The sequence below is a fragment of the Trachymyrmex cornetzi genome, unplaced genomic scaffold, assembly GCF_001594075.2.
Source record: "Trachymyrmex cornetzi isolate Tcor2-1 unplaced genomic scaffold, Tcor1.1 scaffold23, whole genome shotgun sequence".
Taxonomy (NCBI): domain Eukaryota; kingdom Metazoa; phylum Arthropoda; class Insecta; order Hymenoptera; family Formicidae; genus Trachymyrmex; species Trachymyrmex cornetzi.
In genome coordinates, this window is record NW_017296956.1 from 1883400 (window position 1) to 1904256 (window position 20857).

The 20857-nt window shown below is 29.1% G+C and overlaps 3 protein-coding genes across 6 annotated transcripts; 2 read left to right on the plus strand and 1 right to left on the minus strand.

The window, feature by feature from the left end:
• The first annotated feature begins 1233 nt into the window (after positions 1-1233).
• Positions 1234-5136, plus strand: Obp5 (odorant binding protein 5). 2 transcript variants are annotated; one of them, XM_018506818.1, is made up of 5 exons: positions 1234-1317; positions 2327-2405; positions 3382-3473; positions 3768-3879; positions 4854-5136. In XM_018506818.1, the coding sequence occupies exons 1-5, from the start codon at positions 1234-1236 to the stop codon at positions 4937-4939; spliced, it is 453 nt and encodes a 150-aa protein (XP_018362320.1). In that variant the 3' UTR covers positions 4940-5136. The 2 variants fall into 2 exon arrangements, with proteins under 2 accessions (XP_018362320.1, XP_018362321.1); XM_018506819.1 differs by having other exon boundaries at positions 3768-3883; positions 4854-4949.
• A 1374-nt stretch (positions 5137-6510) lies between these two features.
• On the plus strand, positions 6511-10907 carry Obp6 (odorant binding protein 6). The gene is made up of 6 exons (XM_018506829.1): positions 6511-6654; positions 7683-7764; positions 9513-9601; positions 9994-10105; positions 10241-10308; positions 10786-10907. Exons 1-6 carry the CDS (start codon positions 6553-6555, stop codon positions 10798-10800), a joined length of 468 nt encoding a protein of 155 aa, XP_018362331.1. The 5' UTR covers positions 6511-6552; the 3' UTR covers positions 10801-10907.
• Positions 10908-12154: 1247 nt separating this feature from the next.
• On the minus strand, positions 12155-14198 carry LOC108760724 (adenylate kinase isoenzyme 1). 3 transcript variants are annotated; one of them, XM_018506827.1, is made up of 3 exons: positions 14185-14198; positions 13405-13549; positions 12155-12807 (listed from the first exon to the last, which is right to left on the minus strand). In XM_018506827.1, exons 2-3 carry the CDS (start codon positions 13538-13540, stop codon positions 12257-12259), a joined length of 687 nt encoding a protein of 228 aa, XP_018362329.1. In that variant the 5' UTR covers positions 13541-13549; positions 14185-14198; the 3' UTR covers positions 12155-12256. The 3 variants fall into 3 exon arrangements, with proteins under 3 accessions (XP_018362329.1, XP_018362328.1, XP_018362327.1); XM_018506826.1 differs by lacking the exon at positions 14185-14198 and adding an exon at positions 13772-13792; XM_018506825.1 differs by lacking the exon at positions 14185-14198 and adding an exon at positions 13657-13777.
• Between the last annotated feature and the right edge of the window lie 6659 nt (positions 14199-20857).

Sequence of the window (20857 nt, forward strand, 5' to 3'; positions counted from 1 at the left end):
TCTTTATGATCTCGTTGTATATTTTAAGTACAATGTGAATGTTTTAATGATAAGATATTGAGATTGAGGGCTCAGGTGCAGAAATAATTTGTTCAAGCTTTCTCGTCTTTAAAGTTTTCCTCGAAATTTCCCCACAGCCGACAGACATAAAAATATACCTTTCTCGTGGATGAGGCAAAGAAAAAAAAGCACATGGATTCCAAGACTTTATAAGAGTATAAATTCAAGGGATTATGTGTCGCTTAAACTGTCAAAGCCTAGCGGGATTATACCAAAGTCATAGTTCTAATCAGAAACTGTCGAAACTTCAGCCATGTACTCCATATCTTTAAAAGTGTGAAACATGTAAAGCATAATAAATATCTGGATACACGAAAGACTGCTATACAAGCATATACACATATTTTTTAAGAATAAGAACGAAAAATGTTGTAATATGTAATTTATTAATTCAACTAAACTTTTTCTCACTCTACCTTGATCGTAGATATAAATATGTACAATGCATATGTCTTATATATCGTATGAAACGAATAAATTATTTAATTTCGCATTTTTGTTGACATTTTGATCAAATTCTTCAATAGCAATTTAAATTAAGGTCAAATTCTTTTATCATAGCGGAGGCGCTCTTACAATAAACCATTTACCTTGAACTGCCATTCTTCTTACTCATACGTGCTGCCACTAGCGAAAGTTATTCATTGGCAAGTTAATGTGTGTAGTTGCATTTTTTCCTGCCTTCTCTGACACTTTCTCCTATGCCTGTCAACGTTTTATATCTCTACAATCAATAGTCGCGTACATTTGTTATATGTCCTTATATAATTAAAACCAGAATCATCCGCGTATAATTAAAGCCAGATCCCTGTATGTTTCTTCATTTTAATTTTGAAAGATCTAACGCAAATTATCTGCAGACATTTACAACTGAAACATTTTAATGACATATCATTGTATGTCGCAAATTGTTAATTCTTTCTTCGATATGACAAATCGCGGAAGCTTCTTACCTCGTCTCGACATAATTTCTACATAAAGTATGTATTTTATGCGGACAAATGCTGAAATTAAGCTTCCAAACGAAATTACCACTAGATATATTAACCACCAACAACTTGTTGACTACCTTAGTCTTTATAAAAGGGGAACGAGGGCTAATCACGGTGGATTGGTAGTTTATTGCGTCGATAATTCAAGGGAATATTTCGGATTAAATTTATTTCTATTTTTATGTATAATCGAAAATACTTTAAAATGTGTGCGCGTTTATTAATTTGCACGATTATGTTGATCGCAGTGAATCAAGCAAATGCTGTAAGTTAATCTATTAAACAATCTAATATCCAAGGTTAGGTAGTGCTAAGTTAATAAGATAAAAGTTAAGTTAAAAAAAGTTAAAAAGTTAATTAATTTTAATTTAACTTAATTACATTTTAGACTCTTAACTTTTTAATTTAATTTAGTTACATTTTATCGGTAACTATTAACTTTTAATTTGATTTTTTTGAAGTCAATCCTTAGATATAATGCTAATGAGTATATAATTTAGTAATTTTATATTGTATAATCGTTACTGGTGAACAAAAATAACTAGATTAAATAAATAAGCTGTAAGAAAGAAAAATACGAAAAATTATGTAAAATAGTCAAACTTTTTCTTTTTTTTTTTTTATTGTTCGTACGAACCAAATTTATTTTTTTATTAACTTAACTTTTAATTCAATTAATTTTATTATGAATTAACTTGTATTTTAATTAAGTTAAATTTTCAAGGCTGTTAACTTTAATTTAATTTAGTTAAAAAAAAAAGTTAACTTACCCAACCCTGCTAATATCTAACAATCTATTAAATAACTTATTAGACAATCCTATTTTTTAAGTAAAAAATTAATTTTTTTTATTTTTAATTTAAAAAATAAAATTTTAAATTTGTGCATATCCGAAAAATTTTATATCTCTTTAAATTGTAAAATAGTTTACAAGTTATTTAAAAAATATAGAGAATTCTTGAATTTTATAAAAAGTAGACATTACTATTTATATTAATAACAGTAAACTATAAATAAAAATAAAATATAAAAATTTTAAGAAAACATGTATTTTGACCCCCCCCCCCCTACACAAGTTTTTCATAAACATAATTATTACAACATTATTACTACTATTACAACTACTATTGAAAAAGTAATATATTGAAAAGAAGTTTATTTATTCAAAAGTAATTAAATATCTCTATTTTCGTAATTTCTTCTAATGTATATTATACATTGTGTTATTTTATTATTAAAAGCAAAAAATAGAATTAAATTTTATTGTAATGTAGGTGATGACAATGGAACAAATTGAAAAAGCCGCGTTGAGTATGCGAAATACGTGTACATCGAAATCTCACGCAGACGCCGGTAAGTTGTTTCATAATTTATATTAATATTTATGAAGACTGGAGAGAGAACAAAGAGGGGAAGGGACTAAAAATGGCGGATGCGAATACCTATATTATAGTATTCTAGTTCGACTTTCCACGCGAAGCCTACGCCACCTCTCCTCCTCCGCCTAGGAGCGACCAACTTTCCAACTTATTTCTTATTGCCTATACTCTCTTCACTTGTTTTATTATAAAATAGAAATTGCATAAACTCGAAATATTAATTTTTCAATTTAATGATCTCGTATGTGGTCAAATATAATTATATATAAAAATTTTTACTCGGGCTGGGGGGCAGGGTATAATAATATTACTTATTTTTCATTTATTTCATATTTTTTATCACTAAATGTTGCTTATATTCAACAAGAAACTAAAATATTGATTAAATTGTGAATGATTTATACGATTGCAAAATTCAGCAACTTTTTCTTAAATACAAGATAAAAATATTTAAGAATAAATATTTTTATCTTGTATTTAGAATAAAACAATACTTATAATTAGATATGAAATTGAATAACGCACATTATACGGAAATGTATAATTCGCTTGTGCAATTACAGTAAATTCTGCTTTAATTCTTGTTTACGGAACCAAGTATCATCTACTATTAAAGATACATTAGATTATTCTGTAGCGATATACTATTCTTCTTCGTATTTACATACAAATAAGAATTATTACAGTATATATTGGCGTTTCAGTGTAAAACTTTTAATCTTCGTAAATTAATAATTAACCTATTTTAAAATATCTTATATTTAGAAAGATAATCTCTTTTGTAAGAGATCTTACTGAATGTTAGTTTTTAATATAATTTAAAAATAACTATTGTACATTTTGTTCACAACTGTAAATTTGGTGATTAAATATTATGATTTATATATCTGTTAAATTTTGTTACAACATCAACATGTACGTTTCTTATATAATATTTTTTGTCTTTAAAGGAGCTGTTGCGGGAATACAAAAAGGCGAATTTCCAGATGACAATCAACCATTAAAATGCTATACACTATGTATAATGAAAACAATGCGAACTGTAAGAACAAGAAAAAGTAATTATATAACTGTCCAATACGGTCTATTTAATTATTACGATTTTTACTATAAGTCCAATATTGAAGACTGGTGGTCTGATCCAAAATAGGAAACATTTTTTAACAATAACTGAGAATATGAGACATTTTCCAATATTTAAATATATGTGAAGTTAAGATTTAACTTTTCATTTAACTGTGCTTACAAACAACAAATAATGTTGAATATTAAACCGTATTGGGTATAGTTACCTTATTTAACATAATAAATAAAATATACCTTTTTTATAATTAAGTTCAAAAATGGACGCATTGATGATGGCATGATGATTAAACAAATGGATCTAATGATGCCACCTGACATGGCAGGTCCTTTAAAAGTATCTTTGACTAAATGTGCAGCAGAACGTAAGTTTAATTTTATGAAATAAAAATTGAAATAAATTTTAAATAAAGATAAAAGAATTTAAGAAAGAGGAAAAAGAAAAGGGGAGGGTGTGCAAGAGAGAAAAGAGAGAATTATTAAATTAAAATCTTTCACCTTTGACGGCTTCAAAAAATTGATTTTTTTGCTGGTTTTTCTTCCTGTGTAAAATATCCTTGTAAAATGATTTTTTACAAGGGAATTCCCAGTATTACAAATACGTAAGGACACACAGGATCCTCCAAGCGTTTACCGGTGTAAAACAGTGGTTCTAGACGCTATTGGTCATCAAATTATTACTCAGGTTACTACTCAGAAGAAACCAATAGATATCAGTTCTTATTTATTCTTTGACATTTTTAGAAGTCCATAGAAAATAACTGCGACTTTTTTTCTATATACTATACAGTTTAGAAAGCAGAACACCGTTAGAACTACTTGAATCTCATTCTTTGTCATGCATCGCGTCGGTTACACAACCTATATATTCAATGACGGTTTTACAAATTAATTTACTGAAAGTAACAAACATCTTGGGAATCGAACAAATAGCAAAGATATAACCATCAAAAGGACAGCGCATAAAGGACACAAATCATCGCAAGTTATTTTCCTCAAAAAAAGCCAAAACTGGCGGAAAATGCCTTTTATGAAGAATTAAACATAAGCTAATTTTTTTTACGGCCGACAAAGATGAAAATCTCTTTAAAACCTCTTTAAAACCTCTTCTTTTTTTTTTTAATCTTAAAAACAAATTGTCATTAAATAAAAGAGAACTTGTAATAAATAATTTTTGCAGTTTTGTAAAAACCTGCTTTATCAAGATTATCTTTCAACTTCACATAGAGATCTTTATTAAGAAATAGTTTTCATTTATTAATTAGTATAGTTAATTAGTATAAAAATAAATTACAACATAAAAGTAGATGTGTAAATGGAATGTCTTTTGTTTTTACAGCACCTGCTGGCGATGATTGTGAAACAACTTATCAATTTGTAAAATGCAGCTATCAAACGGACCAAGATCACTTCTTCTTTCCTTAATCGATATCAAACGCAAATAATTATGGAAATAGAAAATGATATATTATATATAATAAAAATGTGTAATTACGTTTAGCGTTATATAAATTGTAAAATTGTATTAATTTCAATTCTTTGCGTCAAGACAATTCGGCAATAATCATTAATAAATTTGTAAACTGATAGATTTGTAAAATGATAGGACAAGGTGCAATATACAAAACTATATGCTCGTATAACTATACATAATTATATGTTAATAATAATAATAAGCAATGTGCAATTATATAAGCATTATTTAATTATTAAAATTAACTGATTAATTTTAAACACCGCGCGCAGCGTTACAATAAAGAAATAATAAACGGTCATTAACGATCGTTTGTTTAAAAGTAATAGAAATCTCATTTTAAAAATTTACTAAGATAAAGAATGTATATCAAGTACACAAAAAATATTTAAAAGTGTACAAATCATAAAATAAGTATTTGTTCAAAAATAGGTATAAAACCGCTCTTATTTTATTAATCAAACATTACAGAGACAAATATAAATCTAAGAACATATTTTTAAAAACACTGTGTAAGTTAAATTAACACAATATCTTATTTAATATTTCTGTGATTCTATTGTGATTTCATGCAAACTTGATCGTAATTTTTTGAAAAAGTTCGTAAATTTTTAAGTGCAGTTTTAATTCCACGTTTATGCAGTGACATTGTATATTTTTATTATATCTTCATTAATTGTAACAAATTAATGAATTATATTTATAATAAAAGAATATATAAATCAAATAAAATTTAATCTTTGATTATATTTTTGATACAATTTTAATTATTAACTTTTTCTAATTAATTAGTGTAATTTAAACAGTATATCTTGCTAACAAAAGATTATTTTCTAAAAGTAAGCTGACATATTCTATTTCTATATATTTGTATATTCTTTTATTTCTTATTCTATATGTGCATGTGTTACATATTTTTTTACTTTTTAAATTAACGATTTGCTTTTCAAAATTCTCTCTAGTAAATCTATTTTTTTAATTTATATTCTCAACAGTATTATTAAAAATTTCTTACTTTCTTCATTAAAATTCTAAAGCAAATAAAATTAAAATTAAAGAAATTATAAATTAAGAAAATAATAAAAAAATAATTTTACGTTATTATAGAAATATAATAATTGGAAAGAGGTATGTTATAAGAGGAAAGCAAAAGCTAAAAATATTAAAATTAATTTTATAGCTAAAAAATTGTAGTTAATTATTAGTAAATATTACTTTTAAGGGTAAAAATTATCTTGTTTCCTTGATATCTATTCTTTTATGCATTTTGCATCGTCAAATACATAATCACGAGACCGAAAGTAACGCACTTGCATAATGTACTATGATTATCTAACCTCTAGGAATGACAATAAGACCCGGATGTCAGTATTAGCGTTAAGTATCGTTAATTACATCAACCAAAACGATAATTTAAGCCTATCAGATGTGCCACCTCATGAAATTAAAGATTCTCCTTCTCTCTTACTTCCGTATATAAAAATAAACGAATGAATTTTGCGTTCGGTTTGCAACAGTCAGGTCTAGTGGCGATTCATCTCTATCGTGCTGAAAAAGAGATTAAATGAACAAACAAAATCAAAGGCAACAAATAAGTATGAAAGGCACTGGTACGATTTTCTTCATTTCATTCGTGCTCATGGCGAATCTTCAAAATAGCGAAAGTGTAAGTTCTTAAAGCGGATTTTGTTGCATATCCACGTACCGTATTATCGTTATATATCAATTTAATAATACTGTACAATGCTCCTTTGCATATTGTAATAAAATTTGGATACACAATCATGCATCCCCATCCACATAATACGCAACGATATATATGATACGCGGACATACAACTAATAATTTAGATTCGTAACAAAGATGCGTAAGTACATCAATAAATAAGCTATATAACTAAAAAAAATTATAAAAATTATTTATATTTAATATTATAAATTATTACAAAAATAATTTAATGTTTTTGCAAAATATAAAGCAACAGATTGACAAAGAAATAATTAAAATTTTTATTGATACACATCATAAATTATTGAACACAATCATAAATATCCATCAGTAAGAAAAGAACTCTATCTTATCTAAGAAAACGTTTAAACTGCTTGTTTGTTTTGAAACACAAACAGTTTTACTCTTTTTCAAAAATTACTACACGTGCTTATGCAACACAGATCTCCAAGGGACGTCCTAAAGATGTCTAGAGGACATTTATGTTCTTTGAACATCCTAAGGACGTTCTCAGGATGTTTCTCGAATAAATCTCGTATTATATTGGATAGCAGCTTTTATATTATTTGGATCAAAAATTTCACAAGTTGTAATTATTCTTTCTCGAAGATCTTGAACATTACTTATACAGCTAATAAATATTACTAATTAAAATAATGTTACAAATTTGATATTAAACATCAATAAAATATATTTGTTGAATTTGTCTTGAAGAAACTTTAATATTATAAAAAAAAGTGCTTGGTGCTATTAAAAAATTCAAGGCAAATTTTTATTAAATTTTTTTTCCAATTTTTTAATGTAAGTAGTTTGCATGAAACAAAAAAAGATTCATTGATCTAATTGTCTTTAAACTGTTCGAAACATTCAAAAATCGTATGGAACGTTAAATACTCATATATTTATTCAGACATTTTAGTATTTCGCATTTTTCCACTTATTACTAAATTATTTTTAATTTTGTAGAAAAAAATGTCCATTGAGGAGGCAAAGGAAGCTCTATTACCATTACAAAAGCATTGCATTGCGAAAGTGGGCGCAGATCCAAGTATGTTCTATAAAAAAACTGCAGTCTTATGTAATGTATTACAAATTTTTATGTAATGTGACCAAACATCAAAATCTTCAAATATTTAGACAATATAATTATATAACAATGCCCTTTAAAATTTAGATACAGTTTAATAATACATAGTGCGCTATTTATGCGCCATTATTTCCAGGCATTTTTGATGGTTGCTCTGCAATCCTTAAGGCACTTCCCTCTTGGAGCGAACAGTCATATATTCACCCCTAAGTCGGTTAAAATTGCAAAATTAAATACACTGACTGTGCAAAACAATTCTTTGATTTATGAAGTATCACGAGTGCTCCGTCGAAATGTTCGTTTGCTCATCCTTAACTCAAAAGATATACGAAATTTAAATTTTCGGGGGCCAACTTCTCGCTAGCCCCCCAATATTAAAAAATCCAATATTTTTTTTCATTCGTTTGCTCACGATTGCTCCGTCGGAATTTTTGTTTTCTCACCCTTAGTTCAAAAGTTATACGAAATTTAAATTTTGGGGGGCCAACTTCACGCTAGCCCCCCAATATTAAAAAATCAAATATATTTTTTTTCCATTCGTTTGCTCATCGTTTGCTCACGATTGCTCCGTCGGAATTTTCGTTTGCTCACTCTTAGTTCAAAAGTTATACGAAATTAAAAATATTAAAAAATTCAATATTTTCTTCTGCATTCGTTTGCTCATCGTTGGCTCACGAATGCTCGCATTCGAACGGAATGAGCGCAAAAATTTTTTTTTTTTTTCGGAAATAGGTAGCGCATAAATAGCGCATTATTCCATAATTTTTTCATTAAATTTGATTAAGTGGGGAGGGGGGGGGCAGCTAGGCAGACGTGACTTAGGGGTGAATATGACTGTTCGCTCCATGAGGAAGTACCTTAAATGTTGCAGCGCAAAAACCAAAAATGCCTGGAAATATTAGCGCATAAATAGCGCATAAATCCTGTTTATTTAATTTTCCGAATCGGTTGTTTAACGTGTGGGGGCTGACTGACTGCCTACTCAGCCCCGCCATAAAAAAATTTTTTTTTAGCTAAACGGAATGAGCGTAAAAATTTTTTTTTGCGTAGATGGGTAGTGCATAAATAGCGCATTATTCCAGAATGGTTTCATTAAGATTTGATTAAGTGGCGGGTCGTCTAACATTTGCCTAGCTGGCCCCGCCACTTAACTAAATCTAAATGAAAAAATTACACCATAATCAAAAAATCTTTAAAATTTCTATAACATTTCCATCCGCCATATTGGTTCAGCCATTTTGAATTTCCAAATTTTGAACACGAATTCGAAACGAGCAACCCCAATAACCTCATGATACCAATTTTCACCGAAATCGGAGAACTTTTAGGATTTCCGTAACATTTCCGTTCGTCATATTGGTTCAGCCATTTTGAATTTCGAAATTTTGATCATGATTTCGGAACGAGAGACCCCTAAAACCTCACGATACAAATTTTCACCGAAATCGGAGAACATTTAAAATTTCGGTAACATTTCCGTCCGTCATATTGGTTCAGCCATTTTGAATTTCGAATTTTTTATCACGATTTCGGAACGAGCGACCCCTAAAATCCCCGGATAAGATGCCACGTCGAAATCGAAGCACTGCAACATCACTTTGAAAAGAGGTTTCAAAAAAGCGTGACACGCCAATTTTAATATAGGAGAGAGAGAAAACATAATAGAAATAAAAAATATATTTATGATTATAATATTGATTTGTACTTAGAGATGATCGATGATGCAGCCAAAGGTATTTTTGCATCGGATTGGAGACTTCAATGTTACTTTAAGTGTGTAATGCTAAATACAAAAATTGTAAGTAAAATTTTAGGATTTTCTATAAATGTTTTTTAAACATAGATATTTTTAAAATCATTTAAATTACATAAATAGAAAAAGTAGAAACAAGTTATGTTTGCAATGCAAACTGTTGTTTACTTTTACTATTACGGACATTTATTGTTCCGGTTATCCGCCACAACGTGATCTTCTATACAAGCAACTACATATAGTAAGAAATGACCATCAATTCGAATTTATTTATATTCCCCAAACAAAATTGATATTGATAAAAAAAACTTGCATACAAGAAGTAACTTACGCATTTAGCTGTTCTTTTTTTAAGGAATTGTTTGCCTAGTTTTCTAGATTAATTTACAATCTTGGCGATTACCTACATAAATATATTTATCTTTCTCTTTTTCTAGATGAAGAATGACATGATAGTAGAAAAAGCTTTAAAAAATATCATAGAAGCCATGTTATTGGAGGAATATGTACCACCTGCTATGAAAGCAATTGAACATTGTCTACCAATTGGTAAGCAAAATTAATATATGTATACAATTTTTTAAATAAAACATCTATTAAATTAAATAAAAAATAATTATTATCACAAATCTTGTAATGTATAATTTGTTTGTGTTTATTTTCTATTTATATCTATTTTTACAGTAAAAAAATTTAAAGGATGTGAATTAGCATATGAATTGGCTAAGTGCGGCTACGATTATGGTGCTTCGGTAAGACAAATTTTTAATTTCACAAATATTTTTTAACTGCGATAAACAAAGTTTTAATGATTAAAGAGAAAAAAAAGACATTAAGAAGAAATTTAATATCTTATAAACTTGCGTTTATAAACTATTTATTATACGTACATTATGAGTTTATAGAGTATTACTTAAAATGCTATATAAATTTATACATTGTACATTATAAATTGTAATGAATAGAGTTCCAAAAAGGTGAATACTCCGATTTTGTTGTCGATTGATATACCAATGTATTTTGGTGATCTGATTACAAATATGATGATGAAAATTATCGACGAAATCATTTTCAAGGTCAAATATAAAGAAACGTATTTTTTTTACATTTGATCTTGAAAATGATTCACCCGCATGAAAAGTCGTTACACCTTTACGCAGAGAAGGTGGACTTAAAATTAATTAAATGTCTTTTAATAAATTAGTATTCACAATTTCTGTTTCTTTCAGAGTTCATTTTTCTAATAAAGACATCTCTTTCAATGGATATCCTTCATTTGGATAATTATGGGAGCAATTTTGGCTTATCTTATATAAGTCATATAAGGAAGCCATTTCAGAATGATTATACATTACGAATAAGATTGAGAAATGTTGCCAAATATACAATACGTTAAATATGTTAATTGTATATGACAAAATAAAAATTGGAAAACATTATTAACATTAAGTTGCATTTGCACATATGTATTATCGCAATTTCTTAGCAATTTCTTAATTTCCATGCAGTCCTTATGATTTTTCAAAACATACGAAAAACTTTTTCGTTCCATCTATCGAAATCTTGTTCAACCCCGTTATTTCTGCAAAACTGCATTCTCGCAACTGCCTAATCCCGGAGTTTGGCATTTGTCGAGTGGTAGGTGAGCTAAATTGATTCTAACCCATGGGATTTCAAGGAGGGTGAGGTGCGAAAGAATCTTGCAGCATGGAGGAAGGGAATGACGTCACAGAGTGCAGGATACGCAGGGAAGGAGTACGTCAGAGGCTGCGTATAATGAAAGAAATAGGGAACAAGGAATAAAAAATAAAAATTTCAACCCATAAATAAACGTGGCATCTTCTCATATAGCACACAGTAGATGTCTAAGAAAAGTTCTAAAGATCGGACAGCCTGGACTATGTTCAGATTCCTACCAGAGTATCACCCAGGTATCACTCTATCCTTATTGTTTACTGAAAGTTAAACAAGGATAACATGACATCTGGAAAACACTTGCGGATGGGAAACTGAACACGCCCCTGAGGATGTCCCAACGTTCTGAGAACGTTCGCAAGAATATTTCTAGGATAAAGTGTGCTGCATAACCATAGCATAAAGTCGCTCGACCAATGAATATCCGACATAAAAACGCCATCTTAATTTTACATAAGACGCTCATTATAGTTCAGCGGCCTTATATGACTATAATTATGCAGCTTATGTCATTTATATCTGTGTTTGCTGGGATCAGTATGTGTACTTTAATCGTAGAAAAGGAACGGTTTTGCAGATGCGAATTAAAATTCCTTTTCTACGATTAAAATACACATACTAATGTAAGAATACTTTTCATGAGTTCAAATGGCTCTCTCAATTGTATTATCTATGAATCAATTATTTAATATTATTTGTTATTGACTAATTATATACATAAAGAAATAATTAAGAAAACAGTATTTCTTCCTTTTAAATATCCTATTATTTTTGTTGTAATATTTGTTAGAATATTAATTATAATATCTATGTACGTATATATATGTATAATTGTTTTAATATATAGCATAGGTTTTTTTAAATATTTTTGACACAAAACAAGGTACAGTTTATTTCCGTTGTGCAATTTAAAACTCTATTAATCAATTTATAAATTTGCATAATAATCGATGTATCAATTAGCACTAGTTCAGCACAATTATTACGTAAACGAACAAATTCTAATTAACTGCTTTTACTAGACGTATTTGAAAAATTCATCAAGACGTTATCAATCGCTCTGCAAATATCTTCAAAAACTTCTGTCTCATCTCTTTCGCCATCGATGATCACTAGTTGTTTTTTGTAATACCTAAGGATAGGCTTAATCATTCGACTGTATTCTTTAATTCGTTGCCAATTTTCATCGATACTGCGATCTGGCCTCTCAGTGACGGTGATGGTCTTGGCTAGAACTCTGTCTATTAGTAGTGATTCTCTAACATATAAGTACAGGACAAGATCTGGCGGTCGAATTTGTCTATTAAAATGCTGACACTGTGTCTTCTCCCTAGGAAACCCGCTCAGTAGGAAACCTCGCGTATCATGTAAGCTGCTTAGCATCTTTGCCTTGATTAGTTCTACCATGACATCTGCGGGAATTAATTTATCTTCCGACATCAAATACGCCAAGATAACGCCTCTTTGTGAACCGGTAGTTACTTCAGTGCGCAACAATTGTCTGCTTATAATGGCGCAAAAACCGTAATGTTGTGCTACCCGTGTACATTGTGTCGCTGTAGAAAGAAAGGATCAAAATTATTCCTATTTTAAAGAAATTAAAACTAGTTCCATGCCATTATCTTCAAATGTAATAATAATATTGTGTTTAACTTGTATTTTATACAAGGCATTTTCCAGCAAGGATATAGTGAATACAGTGAATTATTTCACCCTGTTTAATATTAACAGGCAACAAGAATATAGTTTATTTGTTCGCGTTGTTTAAAATCTGTAAACATTTTTGCAATGAGATAAATATATATACGGATATTGGAAAGAAAGAAACCGAAGAATGCAAAAAGTGTAAGCAATGCGGACAGACCTAATAAATCATTGTGTTTGCTTATGTCCTACTTGTCAGAAAATGCTAACATATACATTTTATTTTAATAAGTACAATGCATTTATATTATACAATTATTTCAACAATATACAAAAATTTAATATTTTGTTATTTTATATAATATATTCCAAATCTCTTCGGGATTATTTAGTAATATTTTCATTAGCAAAAAGAATTTGCAAATATAAAAAATATTAACTTTATTGATTTGACTACTTGAAAGTGAATTTTATTCGTATGTAAAGTCACAAATAAAAATTCAACGGACACTTTCCTGCTCCCGGACCTCCAATCAGAAAGATAATTGGCAGTCCTGATTCTTTAACTGGTGTAGCATCGAGTCCAATACTTCTTGGTATCACAGCACATAAAGGATCGACAGGTCGCACGCAGTTTAGGCCCATCTTTATCTTCTACAAATATTATTTATTGTTTTAAAATACTTTAAAAGTAATTATTAAAAATAACTTTATTTGATATTTTTTAAAGTAAAGTTATGTAAATAAAAATTTTTTGGTACGTTTGAGGAGACGCTATTTATGTCATCTTATCTTCATCGTTTATCAGACATAAAACGAGAATAAAATGACACAAATAGCACCAAATAGCACTAATAGCGTCTCTCCGAAACGCACCTCTTACATGACATACTAAGATCCTTGAAGTTGAAGCTTTAAATTAAATATTATATTCATGATATAATGCGCGGTCTACAATGGCAGTAGCAGTGAATGAAACTGTAAACCCGGATTCTCATACGGACAACAGCGCTCTGATACCGAACGCAGATTGGTGAAAACCCGGTTGTGGGGGTAAAATTTACCCTCATCGCCCGGTTTTCTTCAATCAGCGTTCGGTGTGAGAATTCGGGCTAAGAGTAAGAAATTGACCAATCACAGTCGAATGTGAGTAGAATAATCGACTGTGATTGATCAATTTTTTATTCTTACTTCTTACTACGTGTATCGTAGACGACGAATTAGAATATAAGAGGTGCATTCGAGGAACGCGCTATCAGTGCCATTTTTATATACTATCCTTGTTTTACGTCTAATGGACGATGAAGATAGAATGACACAAATAGCGCTAATAGCGCCTCCCCGAAATCAGTCAAAGTATTTCGCTCATGAGATGCGCAACGTTGATCAGTCAAGGAGTTGCCACAAATGCAAAATCAATATGGCTTCACTTATAATCTGTGACAGATTAAATTTAGGTTATACGTTGTCACGATGCTATCGCCCAGCTAACGCTAAATTCCTGAAATATTTATAAAAGATTCCTAAAAACCCAAAAAAACATTCCGAGAATATTCTGGAATATTCTGAAACATTATGGAACGTAAAAGTAACATTCAAATATTAGTTTAAAATTGCATTTATATATCGTTACATATTCCAAGAATGTTCTCTATATGTTCCGCAAAATTTAAATTTTTCCAAAAATTCCACGTTCGATTGTCCTTAAATCAGTTTTTAAACAAAATTATGCTTTGAAAAACACATTTCACACTTTCATCTTAGAGCCCAATCTTGGGGCTTTACAGGCGAAATGCTGCGCTCCTTATTATACTCTCTCCGAATTCTTGTTAATGAGTAAATGCTCTCTGCCGCGGCCCTCTATCGGCAGAGATGTGTACTGCTCACTCATGAGTGATTTTCGTGATATAATGTCATACAAGAAGTATTCATACAATATTCTACATTTCATTGATTCATTCGTATATTCTGTAACGATTCTTTCACTGTACCGGAATATTCGACACATTGGGAATACGAATTGAACTTTCTACGAACATTTAACATTAGCTGGACAGTCGCGCTACATTTAAGGTTAAACTTTTATGGTTGTTCCGAATTCAACCCTACCACCATCATGCACAACGAAACACCTTGTATTATTCTTACATCGTGGTAATATACAGGGTGTTTTCGGCCACCCATACACCCTTTTTAACTTCATAAAATAAGGTCCAATCAAAAATATATTCAGATAATTTTAGGATTTAAAAATACTATTTATTGTAGCTTTATTAGTTTGACTTTAGGTGGCGTCGTCGAAGTCACATCAATTTTTAAAAATAAAAATCCACACTGTTTATACTCTTGTAACTCATCTTAAGAGCTTTTCGAAATACTATACCAAACATGGTTTTTTAAATACTTTTTGTAATATTTACCTTTGTAAAATATTACATGTGTTGGTCAACAAACTTTTTAAGCACGTTGATTGGCTGCAGAACAGAAAGAGACCCTAAGATTTGCACCACATCAATTTTTTCAGCAGTCGGTAACGTAGTTCGCATCATTCTATAAAATTGATGTTGGTGTCGCTAGTATACGGAAGCTTCAAAAGGCCTGTTCTTTTTTGCTGAACTCTGAACTTTTGCACAGTTCATATTTCTTCCTTTTTTCTCCAGGAAGAAAGAAGAAGAAAAAAGATGAAAAGGTGCAAAAGTTTAGCCAAAAAGAACAGGCCTTAATAGTCAAACGAAAAAGGATGACCGCTCTCAGGTTTCTCTCTGGTGAGATTAGGCTGGTATATTTGTCGTATGACAAAGTTTTTAAGTTTATTGATTGGCTATGGAATAGAGAGATCCGACAACTTCTCTTTCTTACAGCCAATCAATAGACTTAAAATGCTTTGTCGTACGACAAATGTAATAACTGCTCAACACTGTAAAAACCTACTAAAATTTACTGTCATTACTGAAATTCTACAGTTATCTGGTAGACGTACTTATTTTGCAATAAAACCGTTAATTCTGAAAGATTTATTAACTTAAATCTAAATTAAAATCATAAATCTATTATTGATACGCTAAATATAATCATAAGAATACGAATGGAAGACTACAATGCATTCTGGTGTTACACTATGAAACTAAACCGTGTTCTAAACCGTGTTCTAAACTTCCAATAAGTATCTCATATGATAGAACACAATGGGTGCTTTCTAATTGCTTGACACAATGTAGCAAATTATTTCTCATATTTTCAGTGTTAAATAATTTAACCCTTTTAATTACACATTCTTTGTTGTCATAATAACTTCATAATCTTAAAGAGTTAAATTATTTATTAGCACTGAAAAAACCTGAGAAAAAATGTTATATAATGGACATATTATATATATATATATATATATATAAAATTATAATTTTATATAATTTTGTGTAATTATATATAATTATGTGTGAAACATTTTTCCCGGGTATTCTCTTTATATCTCACTTATAATTGTATAAATAATTATATTGATTAAATGTTTTTATTTTTTTATGACAATGTTTATTTAACAATATTGAGATATGTATCTTTATATTAATTTTGTCATTTTTTCAACATAACCTTAAACTTCAAAATAAATTTATGAAAAATAAGTTAATATAAGCAAAAATATTAATAAATATGTACAACATACTGGTTTGATCGAATCATTCACACTATTATATAGTTTGCGGCCGTGTATAAATTTATGCACGCGGCCGCAAACCTATATAATAGTGTCAATGATTCGATCAACCAGAGAGACAAAAAAATTCTTTTAAAAAGTTATAAATTTTCCAAGTTTTTGTTTATAACAGTTTGTCTTATTTTACATAAAAAGAGCCAAAAATTGGAAGATTTAAAATGTAATATTATTATATCAATATTCATAGACTTTGAGATGAAGATGTAAATATGTGTAGAACATGCATTTATGTGTGTCGAATCTAATAAAGGAAATGATAGGCTTAAAGGAAGTTTCGGAATTAGCTCTATGTGTCATTAATGAAGATGAACAGATATGCCAAGATACGAAAGAATTCTTCCATCAACTTGCTCAAAAAGGAAATTAATCTATACAATATAGTGTCTGATATATTATCACACTTAGCAGTTAAATCTCAAGGAGAAATATTTCCAGGAAACCATTAGGTAAGTATAGTACATACTTATAATATCTATAGCAACCAGAAATCTGAACAGTTTATCAATATGGTTATAATTTGCAGGAGTATTCTCGGCCTAATGCAGAAGGAACAACAAATTGATACTATAATTGATAAAATTTGCGCTAGATTTAATTTATCTGTCACAGAGAGAGACAGTGACATGATTTTTGCTACTGCCTTTCACTCTTACAATTCAGTGGAGAGAATGAAATAATTTATGTTTAAAGGGATCTTAAAGTCATCTGTTTACTGATTCAGGACTTATGCACATACAATTTATGAGTCATTGACACATTACTACATACTACTATATCAATATCGAATGCACACATTTATATAAATTTTCTCACTAATCTTCATATTAAGTATCTAAATCTAATTCTAAAAATTCAATTGTTTGTTCATGTAATCTCTAGTTGAAACCAAGATTGTTTTATACGTACAAAATATAGAATTTATATAAAGCAAATATTGTTACGAGGCGATGTATCGGGAGCCGGTAACAAAACTGTAATTTGCCAATTTTTTTTCATTTTTGGCATAAAGTCAACCAGTTTGGACTACGTTATCGTTTATACTTTAATTGTGGAAAAGGATTTTTTAATTTGTAAAAGCAATTAGAAAAATAGTTATTTAAAAAATAATCGGTAAAACAGATTTTAGGATTCCCTTAATAACATATAATTTATCAGAAGAGAAAAATTCTGTTTTATCTTTCTTAAAGGTATACGATGTCCCATTAAAAGTTTATCACTGTTGGAGAAAATTTATTATAAATCAGTATTAATGATCTTGCAACGTTTTATTGAGCAAACGTAGAAAAAGGCAGATGCGTGAAGGCAGTTTGTATAGAATTGAAAGATAAGATACAGGAACTTGTGAAAGCTAAAGATAACGAAATGACAGATATCGAAATAATCCTAATGATCTCGAAAAGAAATAAATAATTCCAAAATACATAACTCCAAAATTATAACTCCAAAATATATAACTCCAAAATCATTCTCGAAAAAATATCTCGAAAAGAAAGCATTTTTGAGAAGAATGATTCAGACAAAAATTGTAAGGTTTAAAAAGCTTTATTCACTGATTACATCCGTTTGACTTTGAGTGATTATTTGATTTGTAAGTAATCTCTCGTATATTTGAGTATTAATGTTTTCTTCCAAAAAAATGGCCTTATCAATGACCATATCTACATCACATCATGTATATATTTATTTTTTGTGGGTATCACATGCAAGTCTCACCCAAAAAATAAATAAAAAATACAGTAATAACGAGATAGGGACTTTTAGATAAATAACAATAAAAAAAGAGCATAAAACCCACGTAAAATTCTATTTGCGAATTATTTTATTAAATCTTTATTAAATATGCGATATGTCACATGAACGTCTCGGCCTTCATTAGGTCATCAGTATGTTGATCAGCTTTACATAAAAATAAAAATCCTTATAAAACATAATTACTTATTGCAACACTACATCTGTATTGATGAAAAATTCTTTGTCTAATTTTTTGATTGTTGAAATGTGCTCGCGATGTTCGTCAATATGTGTGGATTGTCGTCAAACATTATTATACATATTAAGAATAAGACGTTTTTTTTTTAAACTTAACAAACTCTATCGCTAATTATTCTCCAAAACGAAATAAAAATGAAGATTTTTTTCTTAATTTATCGATCACCTGCACGTTCTTGAAGTTTGGTCATTTAAATTCGAGATATCCTGTATATTTGTGTTCATGATACATATATTTTTAATATTTAATACTTTATTAATACTTACTACGTAATATTTAATACATAATATATATACTTAAAGTATTTTATGCCAATAATATTTTTTGACGCCTCATAAATTTTTAAGTGATTCTAACTGTGATAGCTATAATAACTATCATATTTGTTTTTTTTTTAAGTTTCATATTAAATAAACCATTCCTTCCATATAAATTTATGTGTGCATCTTTTTCATGTCAATCTCCCAGCTAATTCAAAACTTCTTTATTTTAAGAAATAAGCATGTTTTTTAATTCCAATAAACAATGCATTTTGGAAATTTTCAATTTTGTTCGTTTATTAAATATGTATTTCTTCAGTATTATAATAATTTCTTCAGTATTATAATAAGCGTTACTGTAATATCTAACGAATTTTCCAAAACTGTCATTATGCATTCCATCATCCTTAACATGTTGTCATCTGATCAATGCTTCAATGTAAGAATCGGAAATTGGCCACATCGCAGTACCGAAAGTGAAAAAGTAGTAATTCCCGCCAACCTTTAAACCGAAATAACTTATATAACACCAAATATTTTTGTTACTTCTATAAACAGGATATCTATTTTAATTGAACAATTAAAACATTAAAATATAATGTCGTGGAAATTTTATCTTAAGAAAAATTTCTAAAAATATATTCTTTTTCCTTTCTACTACATACAGCTTTTTTTAGTATGTTCTTTGTACAACAAATCCCGCCGTTAAATATCATTATTATATCGAAGGTCATAATTTTTTATCAAGTATATCTTAACGCAAAACACAATCTGGTATTACGTACGTCGTTGTGCTAAAAAAAATGTTTTCCGAGAAGTCACATAAAGTACATATATACCTTTATCACACATGCATGAAAATAACGCTCGTCTAAGGAACATTGCACAAAAGACGCGCTAAGAAAGCAGAGGCGTATAAATTTGCGGGGTGATGCTTGAGATGTGCGCACCGATCGGAACATCCCCTTTGAGGTATTCATCGAGGGAGGAAGAGCAACTTCCTCTCCGCTGCTCGTTCTACTTTCTAGCGTGACATTAAACGAGGCGAGCGAGGGTTTGATGGATGTCTCACAAATACTCGGTTTTTAAGAAATTGGTAGTAATTGTTATACACCTCGAAAATCTTAATATATATCTTTCGATAAGGATATATATTATATAATATCTGTAATTACGTATCTCAATCTCAATATGTAGTAAAAATTTATAGAAATTATGTAACTCTGTCGTGTTAAGTTTGCGTAACGTAAGCATTATGACAGAAATCATGCTTTACGCGACAAATGATCGACTTAATAATGTTATAAGTACAAATTATAATTTAACGTTAACTCTATTGTATATTATTTACACGATTGTCATAACAAATAGAAAAAGTGATGAAAAAGAAATTATAAAATAGGAAAATAATCGTGAAAATAAAAATATAACGAATAATATATAAATTTCCATATATTATTTCTGACAATGTGTTAAAAAAATTATATTATATATTAAGTTTTTATCCAAAAATTAAATGGAGATTGATGAGATACTCGAATTAAAAATTAGAATCATTGTAAGTTCAGGATCAAATTAAATCTTAATTTGTATCATATTTGTTTATAATAGTTTTACTTATTAGTTTATAATTTACAGTTTATACAATAAAGTTGCATTATAAAAGATCTGAATATAATTTTATCATAAATACGCAGTTTTATGTAATGTAAACGTTTTACATTATTCAAATATGATTGATCACTCAATATACTATTTCTATTTTTCCAGACGTACATATACAGTGTTCCAAAATATATACGGCTATTTTTGGTGTGCAAATAGAGCGAACTAAATTTAATCAAAAAGTCTTGTACTATTTTGCAATTTTCACAATAGTTAATGAAATTAATTTCTAAAGATTCGCCCAGCTTTTCGCCAAATACAAGCGTGCAGCGAGATATGATCATCCAACGTGTTGTTTTTTTTTCCACTACGCGTAACTATAATTGCCGCTT